The 14,883-nt window shown below is 34.9% G+C and overlaps 1 protein-coding gene and 1 long non-coding RNA gene across 3 annotated transcripts in view; one reads left to right on the forward strand and one right to left on the reverse strand.

The window, feature by feature from the left end:
• Positions 1-14,883, reverse strand: part of LOC143256754 (uncharacterized) — a 46,851-nt gene that overhangs the window by 24,381 nt on the left and 7,587 nt on the right. The window lies entirely within an intron of this gene.
• LOC143256753 (carbonic anhydrase 2-like) overlaps positions 1-14,883 on the forward strand; it is a 38,761-nt gene that overhangs the window by 7,677 nt on the left and 16,201 nt on the right. Inside the window, exon 2 of one of the 2 annotated variants that reach the window (XM_076514401.1) lies at positions 9,877-10,074. The exons of the other annotated variant lie outside the window; for it this stretch is intronic. Within the exon in view, the coding sequence (XP_076370516.1) occupies positions 9,877-10,074 (198 nt within the window). The remainder of the gene's footprint in view (positions 1-9,876; positions 10,075-14,883) is intronic. 2 annotated transcript variants of the gene reach the window in all.

Here is a 14,883-nt window from a genome sequence, read left to right on the forward strand (position 1 = left end):
AAATAATAAATTACCTATGAAAATAGTTGAATTACATATCCTGTTTTAAACGATCATTAAAACTGATCTACAGTGAGTTCTTGTGAATCTTCAACTAAATATAAGCAGTCAGTCCTTAAAAACACCTGAACCTCCCTTTCTGTCCCGCAACAGGACTCAGATTTGGAATTTTAAAAATCTCATCTTAGGCCTGCGAATTTAAACTTCATAAAAGTCATTTTCGTTTTGATAGCGGATTTTTCATAATTCAGACACGTAGATTTCGAAAATAATATTCATTTTCTCTATCATGCAATGATATTTTACCAATCAAGAAGAAAAACGCACTTTTACTCATGTCAAGTTATTATATTCTTTATCGTAATGAACATTGTTTTGTTATTATGTTTGGATTCTAAAACGATTGATGAGACCGTACGTTGCGATTGGTCTAGATAAATCTATAGCCAGTGGTTGCCAACATTTTAAACATGAAAGGTGACCCCGATTTGAATGAAAAATGAAGATATCACGTTTTGTAAAAATATGAAGAAAATTAGATATCAATATCGTATTCAGCGTACAGAAATTACTGTATAATGTATATATTTCAAGACTAAACCATTCGCAGGCTTGTGCGACTTTTTTGAACGACTTCTCTAACGATACCAAACTTCAATTAAAGAGGCTACTAATCAAAATTTGAAGTCACCCTCTTGAAAAAACAAAACAGAAAAACTCTAAAGATATTTGCTGAGATCTTTTTAAATCCTTTTAGTGGCGGTATGTCTGGAGACTTGCAACGCTAAAACCGGGTTTCGATATCCGTGGTGTGCAAAGCACAGATAGCCCATTGTGAAGCTTTGTGCTTAACTTAAATCAACAATCATATGGTGCGAGCATCAAAAGTCTATTCTCAAAATACCACGTAAACCAAGGTTTGTAGATGCATGCAGCATTACATTTCAGGTTGAATATATAGACACAAATTCTTCACAACAGTTGCCCTTTCTCTGGAAAGTTTCGATCAGTCATTTGCCAATCTGCGAAATGTTAAACAAATATTAACCCGGAACAGATTACTCGTATACATTTTTAACGCAAAATTCTAGAACGTCATTGAATAATGATTGAACTCTTATCTCAAGTTGCTGGAGTAGAAAGTTGGTTAAATGGACTGTTCTTATCTCTTACCAGAATGTTTGTGAGGCCTTCTTCTGCTCGAATATCTGTTTGTCAAAGTAATGTTAACTTTGGTTACAAACCAGTTTATTTATGCTCTTGAACAAGGTATAGAAATTTATATTTAAGGACAATATATTCCAAATATAATTTTTAATTCAGTTGATCGATTATTTATAATTAAGAAAATATGGAAGACATTAAAGTTTCAGATTTCGTTGGTAAAAGAGTAGTCCAAGAGTTGGCGGTGAGTAGTGATGACTAGCTGCGTTGCTTCTTTTTTGCTAGTTTTGCCTCCCAGTTGCACAGCGATATGTCTGCGGACTTCACTGCTATAAACCGGTTTATTTGTGCTCAATTTCAAACAAGCTTTCTAGACTTACGTTGCTAATCTTCGCGTAGCTTTGCGCAAAATTAAAAAAACAAAACGGCCCGGCATGGCCAGGTGATTAAGGCACTCGACTCGTAATCTGAGGGTCGCGGGTTCAAATCCACATCACACTAAACATGCTCGCCCTTTCAGCTGTGGGGGCGTTATAATGTTACTGTCAATCCCATTATTCATTGGTAAAAGAGTAGCCCAAGAGTTGGCGGTATGTGGTGATGACTAGCTGCCTTCATTATAATCTTATACTGCTAAATTAGGGACGGCTAGCGCAGATTGCCCTCGTGTAGCTTTGCGCGAAATTCAAAACAAACCAAACCAAAAACAAAGCAAATAAGATTCACACAAATGCCCCACCCTCCCTAAAGAAATGATTTAAAGTGACTGTTTGGTCCATATAGAGAACCACGCTTTTCTGAAGAAAACAAAAACTAGAATACATAATATATTGCCATGTTTTCTGAACCAAAACATAACAAACATTGGTTGTATTATAATTATTTTTAAAACCGCATCCGAGTTAGGAAATATTTAGGCCTCCTATTGTTAAGAATTACGTTGTTTTATATAAGATGTTATCAAGCTTTTGTTTTGTCAGCTTTAAATTAATATGTTCTTATTCATAGCAGATTTCAATTTGAATAAGCCAGAATTCTACTGAGTTAAATATCTATAATGGATGATAAAAACAAATGTAAAGTTTCTGTTCGAACCGTTGGATTTAATATTTAATTACTCAACATAACTTTGGCTTTAGAGCTATTGCCATGGTTGTAAGTTAGAGATTGTTTAATTGTTAATTTAATACTTTACTAAGTAATTCAGAAATTTTGAAAGACTTGATGCACACAATAAAAGTTAGAGAATCTTCACACACACACACACACACACACACACACACAAAATGGCGTTATTGTGAAAATGTACAGGTTATTCCTAATAACAGAACTTTGAGTGCTTTCAGAAAATTTCAGTAACAGCTGAGTAACATATATGTGTGCCGAGAAATATTATTGATTTCATGTTGTCATGATGTTAAATAAATCACCTCAGCGACGTATGTTCCATGTTCACTTAACTAAAATAACAAAATATGTTTTTCCCATTTCATCATGACTGCGCAGGTTGACACTGAAGTCACTAACAAGTACATTAAAAGTTGTACATTCCGGTTCACCACGTAAGAAACAAAACCAAAACCAAGAACTGTGTTATCCTTGTTTTTTAAAACAAACTACTTTTTTTACGAAGCTATATATTTTCTTTTAGTTCTGAACTGGCATTCCTAATCCAATTTACTAGACCAATTATAATTCCATCATAGGATATGTAGTATAAGGAAGGCTGATGCTTCAATTTCTGGTTTTCATGTTACTGCATTCCAGTGAAACTTGACGCTTCGGTTCGCAAACAAGACATCAGTTGTAAACATGATCGTATCCTACGTTTGGTACGAAATTACTATACATAAGAAACTTGACACGGTTGAGTAAAACAGTGGGATTGTTTTTAAATGTCCAGTTTATTAAGTTATTTTTTGCACTTAAGTAGGAAATATTGATTTTACTTTATATACTGGCAACGCTGAATCTGAAAACATTTTGTGAATTATATTTTACGAACTACTATGCCTAAAACTATTCTGTATAATCTTCTCGAGCTCTACCTGTGTGTTTTGTCCTATTATTATGCGCACTTGTCTTCGATAACTTATGAAACTTAGTATCCAATTATATTACTATTCAATTCTTAAACATGACTAACTCTATTGAAACTGTCTTTGCACATCCAAGTTAATTTAATTTCTCAGAAATATTCACGACTTACTTTTTTAAAAAAGTACATTTTGTGTAATTTTTACAAATTTCCACAATAATATCAATATTTCGCCCTATCATTAATATTAGGGTTAGCTAATATACAGATTTCGATCAGTCACGTTGGTCAGAGTGCAAATAGCTAACTGTGTAGCTTTATGGTTAGAGACGGCTTGACTGGGTAATGAAAAAACTTTATTATAAATCTACGAAGACGTTTCGACAAGATTATGTAAGATAGTAAACCGTCACTTAAACCTGGTAATTATTTCTTGTGTCATTAATTTGAGGTAGCATACTGGCATTTGTGACCATCTCTAAACAACTTTCGACTGGTTTTAGTTTACTGTCAAAATTTTATCACTAGTTGTTTTTTTTCTTTTTCTGTTTGGGTAACTGTATTTACACGCACGCAGAAGTCCGTGTGAGAGACTTATTTGGGGTCTGATTGTAAGACACGAGTCGAATTCAATAAATTTAAGTCAATAAACTGAGTAGTTTATTTTCCCGAAATTGTCCTCTCATAAAATGCTTAGCGAAAAAAAAAAAAAACAATGAAATAGATCACGAAATTTTTTCTGATTCCTTGTGGAAAGAAAAGGTTTGTTTGTTTTTTTAATTTTGGGGAAAGCTACTTGAAGGCTATTTGCGCTAGCCATCCCTAATTTAGCAGTGTAAGACTAGAGGGAAGGCAGCTAGTCATCACCACCCACTACCAACTCTTGGGCTACTATTTTTACTAACAGATAGTGGGATGAACCTTCAGGTTATAATGCCCCCAGGGCTGAAAGGGCAAGCATGTTTGGTGTGAGGAGGATTTGAACCCTCAATCCTCTGATTACGAGTCGAACGCCTTAGCCCACTTGGTCATGCCGGGCCTCGCCCTAAGATCACATATGCTTGTTGAAAAAGGTCTATATTGCCGGACCAGTTCAATAGATCATTCCGTTTCATTATGCACTAAAGGATATTTGATTTATTGATCATAATCACGACTAGATGATAATTATCTTCCATTAACATTATCTTGTCGATCAAAACAAACATTTTATCAAAAGACTGAAAACAAAGAACGCCTTTCAAAAGGTCAAATCTGTACCCCGCTCCAAGCAATACGAAGATAATACTTCGCAGCTTTTACATGATCAGCATAAATCCTTATTAAAATCAGTATATGGGCCGGGCGGGCGTGGCCTATGAGTAAGCGTGCCTAGATTGCGTATCTGAGGAATCTATGTTCATTTCCCTTTACCAAAAAATGTTAAAATATAAATAAGAGGCAGAAGTAGCTTATCAGTTAGCTGGGGTGCGGGTGCTGTTTAGGCTGTTTTCCCTTTAGTCTATCTGTTCAAAAATTGGGATAGGTCATCTTCGTGTAATTTTGTGCGAAAATATGAGGCAAATAAAAGTTTATAAATAAAAACTGGTCCACATATGGCAAACGTAACACGGTGAATATTTTAGTATATTATATGTTTTAGGGCAAAGCCACAATGGGCTATCTGCTGTGTCTACTGTGAGGAATCGAATCCTAGATTTTACCACTGTAAGTCACTAAACTTATTGCTGTCTTATGCATAAAGTAAATTTAATAAAAATTAATGTTGTTTTCCTTAATTTAATCAGTAGGATTTATATGGGGAGAAAATAAGACCCCTTCCCTCATACGCTGCTGGTCAAAATCTTAAGGTTAATGAACATAAAGAAAAAATATGCATTTTGCGTTGTTAGACTCAACCACTTATTTGAGTAGAGCTTCGAAAGATGAAAATAAGAAAAGGGAAAATAAAAAACACCTTTTTTTGCAGTTAATAGAGAAAATGTAAACACTATGAAGTTAGCCTAAATAGTAGCTGGTCAAAAGTTTAAGACCATACCAAAAAGAAGTCCTAAACAGAGTAGGAAATGCCCAACAAGAGGTCTCAGTAGTGAGTTGCACGGCCATCAATACGAATAACTTCAAACATTCGCTTTGGCATGGTCGATATAAGCGTTTGCAGAAGACTGGCTGGAATGTTATTCCAAGTGGTGAAGATGGCTTCACGAAGATCATGCACTGTTTGGAATTGACGTCCATTTCTATAGACTTCCTTTGCCACCCACCCCCAAACATTTTCAATGGGGTACAGTTCGGGCGAACACGCTGGATGGTCCAAAAGAATCACGTTGTTCGCCATGAAAAAGTCCTTTGTCCTGCGGGCATTGTGGATTGCAGCGTTGTCCTGCTGAAAGATCCAGTCATTTCCACACAAGTGAGGGCTTTCAATCAATAAGGATGCTCTGCTCTCTCCAACATGCCAATGTAGCCAGCTGCTGTTTGACGCCCCTGTATAATCTGAAACTCCATTGTTCCATCGAAGGAGAAAGCACCCAGATCATGATGGAACCTCTTCCACTATGTCGTTTAGAAAATATCTCCAGTGGGATATCCTTATCGTGCCAGTAACGTTGGAAGCCATCTGGATCATCCAGGTTAATTTTTTTTTCTCATTAGAAAACAAAACCTTCTTTCACTTTTCTACGTCCCATGTTTGGCGAAATTTTCTTGGGCCGACCACTTGAAATTCTCGTTCCATATCCCTCAGGGTCTATTAAGAAATTTGCAACAGCAGTTTTACTAGGCACAATCTTACCAGCAATGGCATGTTGAGAGAGACGTTGCTTTTGCAGCTCGACAATTCTGCTACGTTCAAACTCTGTCAATTTTTAGCCTTTGCCATGTTTTTACCCAATGTAACACAGGAGATGTCAGTGGGAGATGCTGATAACGCTGAGCTTGAACAAAAATGACTAAATTTCACGATGTGTTTATCGATTAACGCTTCGTTTCAGTATGGTCTTCTGACAGGCTAGTATTTAGGCTAATTTCAGTGTTCACATTTTCCCTATTAAATGATCAAAAATTGTTTTATTGTTATTTTCCCTTTCTTTATTTTCATTTTTCGAAGCTCTACTCAAATAAGTGTTTGAGTTTAACAACGCAAAATACATATTTTTTTCTTTATGTTCATTGGCTTTAAGGTTTTGGCCAGCAGTGTCTAGTTTACTTCAAACCTAACCTAAAGTGCTTAAGAATTTTTTATGAACACAGAAGTTTCTTAAAGGCTTCCATGAAGTGAGAAAATATTGCCCACGATATGGATGAACGAGAATAAAAGAATGTTTAACAATAAAAATATTCCAGCAACTGTTTATTAACGTTTTCTCTTTGAAGTGGGAGTCTGCAGGTATACTACTGTGCCACTGGGGCCTCTCCCTCCGAGAGCTTATAATGCTAAAATTCAGGTTTAGATACCTCTGGTTGGAAGACCATAGATAGCCTGTTGTGTAGTTTTTTTGTTGAACAACAAACAAATAATCGGACTTTTGAAGATAAGCTTTCAATTTTATTTAAAATCGCTTAAATGAATTTCTTAAATTACTTGTAATATCTTTTTGGATTAAGTTTATCTTATGAATTATTGTGCGTACATTTTTATATTGCTCTTACTTTATTCGTCTTCTGGGGAGTTCCAACAGACACTGTTGATAAGGTTGTTGTTCTAAGAGGTCAGAAACGGGACGAAGTAATTTAAACATTTCATTTCTGGTTCAGTGAAATGTGTCAAACTAAAACAAGGGGTAAACAAGGCATTGTAGTTGCATGTCGGATGAAAGACAGTGATATAATTCTTCATTTCAACGTGTTTAGAATAAGATTTTAATAAAATTGAATGAAAAAAAACCTTTCAAAACAAAAAACACATTTAGTTGTAGCATGTATTACTAAGATTTACAGTCTGTACCAGTACCGGAGTTACTGATACTGGTTTATGGTATATCATAATTTGAGAATAGTATCTGTTTCACATGTTTCTTCTTCGGAATTTTGACCAAAATGCTTCCTCTGGTATTTCAGCCTTCCTTTTCATAGAATTATAAATGTTTGATGTGGTACTTCTGAGTTCACACTTCAATAGAAAGGCAAGCTCATCATGCTAATCGGCAGTAGTGGAAATTATGGGAAAATAGTGATTTTTCATGCCCTGAATTAGAAGATGAATGTGCTTACACGACTGCTTGCACGTTAGGTGGGTGCCTGCATGATTAACACTTAACATTCGGGAAGGTCAAACTTCACATGTCACGACATTTTAGTGAGTTACATTCAAAATTTCATTAAACTACTTAATTATCACAGTATACGAATAAGCCTGAATTAAATCATAGATAATAAATCAAATTTTAATATTATATAATTCTATGTTCTTAATTTTATAAGGAAATATTTGAATTCAACCTCAAACTCCCATAGTGTGAAAATTTGAATATTTGTTCTTGGTACGACTCCTCTTCTCGACTTTTTGTCCACCCCTAGAAAACTACGAAATATAAAGTAAAAATATTTTCTATAATTTCGTCATCAATATTCTAAATCTGTTTTCATATTCTACAATCTTATGGGGCTAAAGAGCAATCAATTAAAATTCAGAAACCACTTTCATGTCATGCTTTAACTTACAGTTTGCTAGTATAATATTCTGATGGCGACTCCCATTAAATATCTAACTATTCAAACGTCCAGATTTTAACTGATTCATTGCCATACTCGTCCTATCACGTGGGCTTACAGATAATTTGTAGTGTAGTTTGATATGGAAAATTTCCCACAATAACACACTTTGAAGAACAGTTGGATTTGTAACTGCTCAAGTCACATGACCTAGAGATGTCCGAGTACTCGTATCGCCGGAACTAATGCAAACCCTGCATGTTATCTAAAATGTTAGTAATAGCTATGTTTTTATTTATTTATTGATGTTCCGGATTTGTCATTACTCTGTTTTTGAATTTCACATAAAGCTCCCCAAGGATTACATATGATTTTCCGACAGTAATTCTGAGCTCATAATTTAGGGGTGAATACAAATTGGTTAATAATATTCACAGTAAAATCTTGTGCTGCTTTTATGTGACTCAATTGTGGGATTCTATCACCCATGCTTTCAAAACATGGGACGCGCTTTTTTGTTATTTGTCTTGTTTTTTTTTGCACCAACTGGGCGTCAACCATGAACACTTGAAACCACCCATTTAGGCCATAATGCCACGCCCGGCCCCATTATTTTCTAGATTTATTGAACTCGATAAACTGATTAGAATATTAGGTCACTGTAAGATCACAGCAGTCAAATTGTGGCGAAGAGCTAAGTTCATGTTATGCAAGTTTCTACAGAATTTAAATATGTCCGTATGATGTTTGGTAAATAGTACCATGTAAGGTGTCAAAGTTGTATACCAGTTAAATTAATTTTCTAATACGTTTAGGATCATACATGATGTTTGAGTTTATATGTATTTACAAGATGTATGTATTTTTAAAATGGTGACAACTCACGCCATACCACGGATATTTGTGGGTAATTTATTTATTTAGAACGTACGGCAACCACACAAAGCTTTTATGTTTGCTATGTGATTTGTAATCTTGACTCTGTCTTCTCCCAATTTTTTTTCTATTCTGGCTCAGTGGTAAGTCTGAAGACTAATAATGCTAAAATCCGGGCTTTGATACCTGTAGTTGGCACAATACAAGTAGTCCATTGTGTGGCTTTGTGCGTAACGACAACCAAATTAATACTTAATGTAATTATATTATCCATAGATGAATAAAGCGTGATCCAGTGGCTAGTGCACCAGACTGTGATCCATAGTTTGTGTATCCTCAACACCCCCCAAAAGAAGGCACTCTGATATTTAGGGCTATGGGTTTACTATAAGAATGACGGTCACATCCCACTATTTGATCAGATAAGTGTAACTCAAGAGTTGGCGGTAGGTGTTGTTAATAGCTATCTTCCATCTAGTCTATCAGTTAAAAATTAGGGGCTGCTAGTGCAAGATAAACTTCAGTAGTTTGGGCCAAATATCCAGAAATTTGTTTTTGTAATTAATGTCCATCCCAGTAGTTTGATTACCAGCTGATTAAAAATGTCTGTTAAAGGTCTGGAATTAAGATGAAGATTTACACAATGATCCTTAATACTGGCGTAATTGTTTTTGTTTGGACAAACATTAATGGAAGAAGATGGTTGTTAGGCGCAGTATTGTCTGGCCGTGAGATTATGCATGCATGTCCAAAATTTAGTAAAAATTCTGTTTTGCTACAATATACATTAAGCGTGTGAAGTGGATGTTTTCGTTAGTTTTATGTTCCAAATAAAACAACAAAAAATCATTACATTCACAACAAGTAAAACTGTTTGGTTTTGAATTTCGCGCAAAGCTACACTTGGACTATCTGCGCTAGCCGTCCCTAATTTAGCAGTGTAAGACTAGATGAAAGGCAGCTATTCATCACTACCAACTCTTGGGCTACTTTTACCAACTGATAGTGGGATTGATTGTAATATTATAACGCTCTCACGGCTGAAAGGGCGAGCATGTTTACTAATAGCCTATAAATTAGATAATAGCATTAACAATAAATGAAGGTTCACTAAGGTCTTATTTATTTTTTTCCTTTGGTACTAGGACCAGCCACATGGGCCAGCAAATTTCTAGCAGCAGCAGGAAGCAAACAATCACCAATAGACATTGAGCCAACAACTGCACAGTCTAATTCTAAGTTGTTGGACGTACCATTACAATGGTCTTACGTGCCAAACAAGAGCCTGTATTTGTTAAATACTGGACATGGGTGGAAGGTGAACGTTGACGGAGAAGGTTCATGTAAGTAGCTTGGTATTTTTATTTCCCTTGCGTCGAACTGAACAACGCCCACACATCTATATCCACATTCATTCTGTTAATGTAAAGCAAGAATATTCATAGTGTGAAAAATTATCGTTGAAATATATTTGTAACTTATAATTAATATAATTTTTAGATTGACCTTTCATAGTACAGGTTAGGAGAATTTAAAGATTTTGTTCCGATACAATTTTTCCTTTTTTGCCTCATTTAAAAATAAATTCAATGATGTTCTAGAGTATACAAATATTCAAAGAGATACACATACCCAATTAGAATGAAAATATTTTTCAATCAAATAGATGATAAAATTAAGTAAGTTTTAAAATAAATAAATAAATAACTTGATTAACGTCAAGCTATACATGTTTTACGGATATTCAAGCAAAGTTACAATAACTACTGGTGACGACCAGCTGTCTCTCCTGTTGTCTTACACTGCTAAACTAGGTACGGGTAGCTCAGACAGCCCTCGTGTAGTTTTGGGCGAAATTCAAACCAAACCATCTTACAGCCTCGAGACGTTATACATAATTATGACAATGAGTCGCAAACAATGAATCATCGAATTCACAGCCCGAACACGCTAGTCATTATGCGTCGCCCAGCCCCCAATTGCAAAAGAGATAGTAAGAAAACCAACAACTGAGTCCAAAATATTCGAAAGACAATTCTATCTTTACAGATAAAAAAACATGTACGTCTATAAAGATTTCCTATCAAAGTTCCGTCAAATTTAAAGATTATACAAAAATCGAAATACTAATGAGAAGTAATAAAAATCGGGAAAATCACCCGAGTTCAAAGGTAGATATGAGTATTGGATCAATCCCTACTGTACTAACGTTGAACAAGCTAGTATAAAGTCAAACCTTAATTTCTTGGTACAAATGTGTGTATTCTCACGAGTAAAACAAATTCTAAAATCATTAATATTTTTTTTATTGGTGCATTTCCGATGCTAATACGTTAATTTGTTGTACCACATTTAAACGATGAAGTGATTTCTTATTTCAGTTAGACAAATTAAAATATAAAAACCTTAATTTACAGACTAAAACTGAATCGAATTTCATCTGAAAGTTCCTTAAGTAAATATTGTGCACAACCATTAATTAGTGACGATAATTTATGTTGAAGTGTGGTATAGTAGTTAAGCCTCTTTTTTTTTTTTTTTTTCAAGTTTTATTTCGAAAGTTTCTCAGTTCAGTTGCAATAGTTATTTCGTGCATGAGTGCTTATTGTAACTAGAAATTTAATCAATAACCGTTGATGTATCTAATCTTTTAGTTTTTCACTATACCTGCTAGCGACATTATATTATAAACCCATGCACGAAATACTGTTTTACTTTATTTCTTTTTCTGAAAAAACGCGACCTTACACGTTTAACAACAAGGTAATTTTTCATTATGAAAATAAAAATTATTGGTATGGTAAAATTTATTTGAAAACAGACTATCCAGAAAAAACTAATCCTGACCCCATAGTGAAAATATCTTATTCAACATAAATATGTTAAATACCAAAAACATAATTCCAAATTTATAATTCCTAAACAGTAGAAACCGCATTTTACTAGTTTATCTTGAAATGTCTTGTTTAGAACGTAGTTTTAATTTTTAAGTGATATTGACATTCAATTTATTTGCTGCATTAACATTTTTTCTTAATCACAGAGAAGCCACTGTTGTAGGTTTTGTTTGTGGGATAGTTACATAAAAGCGATTTTGAAGTTTGAATTATACGAAAATTCGAATCCCTATGCTGAATACGAGTTGTTTGAAACAGCAGTCGGACTAAGAACTCGATTTTAAGCATGTACAATATTAATACTTATATGCTAATGCAACGTTTAAAATAATCTATATTTCAGTTATTGTTGTACGTTCAGTGTAAATGGACGTATTTTAATCATTCTTTTCTGCTTTACAAGAACTTTCATAGCCAGGTGGTTAAGACACTCAAGTCGTAATCTGAGCGTTGTGGGTTCGAATCTCCGTCACACTAAACATGCTTGCCCTTTCAGTCGTGTGACGTTATAATTTTACGGTCAATCTCACTATTCGTGTGGTAAGAGTAGCCCAAGAGTTGGCGGTGGGTGGTGATGACGAGCTGCCTTCCCTCTACTCTTACACTGCTAAATTTAAGACCGCTAGCGCAAAACTAAAAAATATACTTGAGGACCAGTCTTTAGTTGAATAGAATATAACACAATTGTTTTTGGTCCTACTGCACGATTTTACTTTTATGCTTACTATAACAACAAACTCTAAATATACACTTTAATCAAAAATAAGTAAGCTACAAAGTTAGCTAGGAAAACAACACTGTGTTACTGAGCTTTGGATTCGAATTTCTTCCGAAAACATCTGTTCTGTTTTTGAAACTATGCTTTTAATAAAGTATCCTTCGAATGCTACAAAGCATGTTGTTCATAAACATTTCAGAGTACCTTATGAATACGAAGGTTTTATTTTATCATTCTATCTATAAGGCTTTAAAAAGAAGTTGATGTTTGTTCAGTCGTTTAGTTTTCTTTTAAGTATTTTGATCGAATCGTAAGCTGCAAGCTGGAAATAAGTGGCTATAAACTTTGTTTTAGACTTGTATATTATACTTGTTTGTTTGTTTTGAATTTCACGCAAAGCTACATGAGGGCTATCTGTGCTAGCCGTTCCTAATTCAGCAGTGTAAGACTAGAGGGAAGGCAGCTAATCATCACCACCCACCGTCAACTCTTGGGCTACTTTTTTTACCAACGAACACTGGGATTGACCGTCACATTATAATACCCCCACGGCTGAAAGGGCGAGCATGTTTGATGCGACGGTGATCCGAATCCGTGACCCTCAGATTACGAATCGAACGCTTTAACCCACCTGGCCATGCCGGGCCATATATTATACTTAATAAAAGTCGTGATATAAATTAATTTTCACATTTTTTTTTTTGTAAACGTTCTATTTTTTTCCGACCTGAACATCACCTTTTGCGCATAGGAGTCAAATGGTGAAGTGGGTGTGTGGTTCCTTACAGCAAAGCCATATCGGATTATTTGCTGAGTCAATTTTAGCTTTGTAAATCCATAGACTTACCGATGTACCATTGGGGGACATAAATGGCCAACTCATAAGCCCTTGGAACTCAGGTATAACTATCACAATTTACACTACTGACGAAAAGAATGTCAGCCAATCAGTGGAACTTGTCGCCACAACAACCCCTGAAACCGAATAATAGAATTAACTGCCGCCTTATAATGTGCCCAGAGTTGAAACATTGGACCGCTGTTTTCTTGAATTTAATTTTAAAATATTTAAATCGAAATGACTCAAGTTGAATTAATTAATTAGGTTGAAGCATGTTCAACAAAATCTGAACCGCAATTTAGCAAACTAACACACTACAGGACTACTGCAGTTCTGATTTTTATTTAGCACAAGGTTTTTCACTTTACATAGTGACCAGATGGTTAAGGCACTCTCCTGGTCGTACGATGGTCGCGGGTTCGATTCCACGTCACACCAAACATGCTCGCCCTTTCAGCCTTGGGGTCGTTATAATGGTACGGTCAATATCATTATTCGTTAGTAAAAGAGTAGCCCAAGAGTTGGCAGTGAGTAGTGATGACGAGCTACCTTCCCTCTAGTTTTACACTGCTAAATTAGGGAAGGCTAACGCAGATAGCCGTCGTGTAGCTTTCCGCGAAATTTAAAACAAACCAAATCAAACTTTACATAGTAAGTAAATAGTCTTATCTTTCAAGTTTTTATATATCTTTTCAAAGTTTTAATAAAATGTTTCGAACATTTGACTTACACGAGTACTAGAGAAAACGTATTCCGTGTTTGTGGCATTTATTCTGGGTGAATTTATGAAATTGAAATTTTCGAAATACTGAAAACGTTCGGAGGATACATCTGCGAAACGAATGTAACTGTTATTATAAAATTTATTTTAGTTTCGCTTGCATTGACGACATTTGATTATTTTTATAGCATTATATTGAAATTATCAAATTTTTTATACTTATTTGTCATGATGTTATATAAAACCTCCAACAGGTTTTAAAAAAAAGAAAGTTAGTCTTGGTTTCTTTTTTCACTGGCATTATGTTTAGTTTTGAATATTGCGCAAAGCTACATGAGGACTATCTGTGCTAGCCGTTCCTAATTCAGCAGTGTAAGACTAGAGGGAAGGCAGCTAGTCATCACCACCCACCATCAACTCTTGAGCTACTATTTTATCAACGAATAGTGAGATTGACCGTCACATTATAATACCCCTACGGCTGAAAGGTCAAGCATGTTTGGTGTAACGAGGATTCGAATGAGTTTGTGTGTTGTTTTTATAGCAAAGTCGCATCTGACTCTGCTGTTTCCACGGAGGGGAATCAAACCCCGGATTTTAGCATTGTACCGTTGACTTACCTCTGTCCCAGCGGGGGGCTAGTATTATGAGAATGTTACGTCAAACATTCTGAAAAAATTAAGCAAAAAACAAATATGAGAGAAATATCTTAAAATGAAAACAAGTTTTAAAAGTCAATAAAAGTGAAGATATATTTCGACTTTGTTGAAAATCAGTAAAAGAAAACTATCACTCACTATAATCTGAACAAACCATTTTAAATTTGATATCTATCCCCATGCAGTTTATCAGTTAACTAGATTAGTACTGCTCAGTACGTTTTCCGTTATTTTGTCACGGACTGCATAATGGACATCTTAAATAAAACAAGCAGCAGCAACGTACGTTTATTTATCTTTTCCCTAATAATCTCCA

The sequence above is a fragment of the Tachypleus tridentatus genome, chromosome 7 (assembly GCF_004210375.1).
Source record: "Tachypleus tridentatus isolate NWPU-2018 chromosome 7, ASM421037v1, whole genome shotgun sequence".
NCBI lineage: Eukaryota > Metazoa > Arthropoda > Merostomata > Xiphosura > Limulidae > Tachypleus > Tachypleus tridentatus.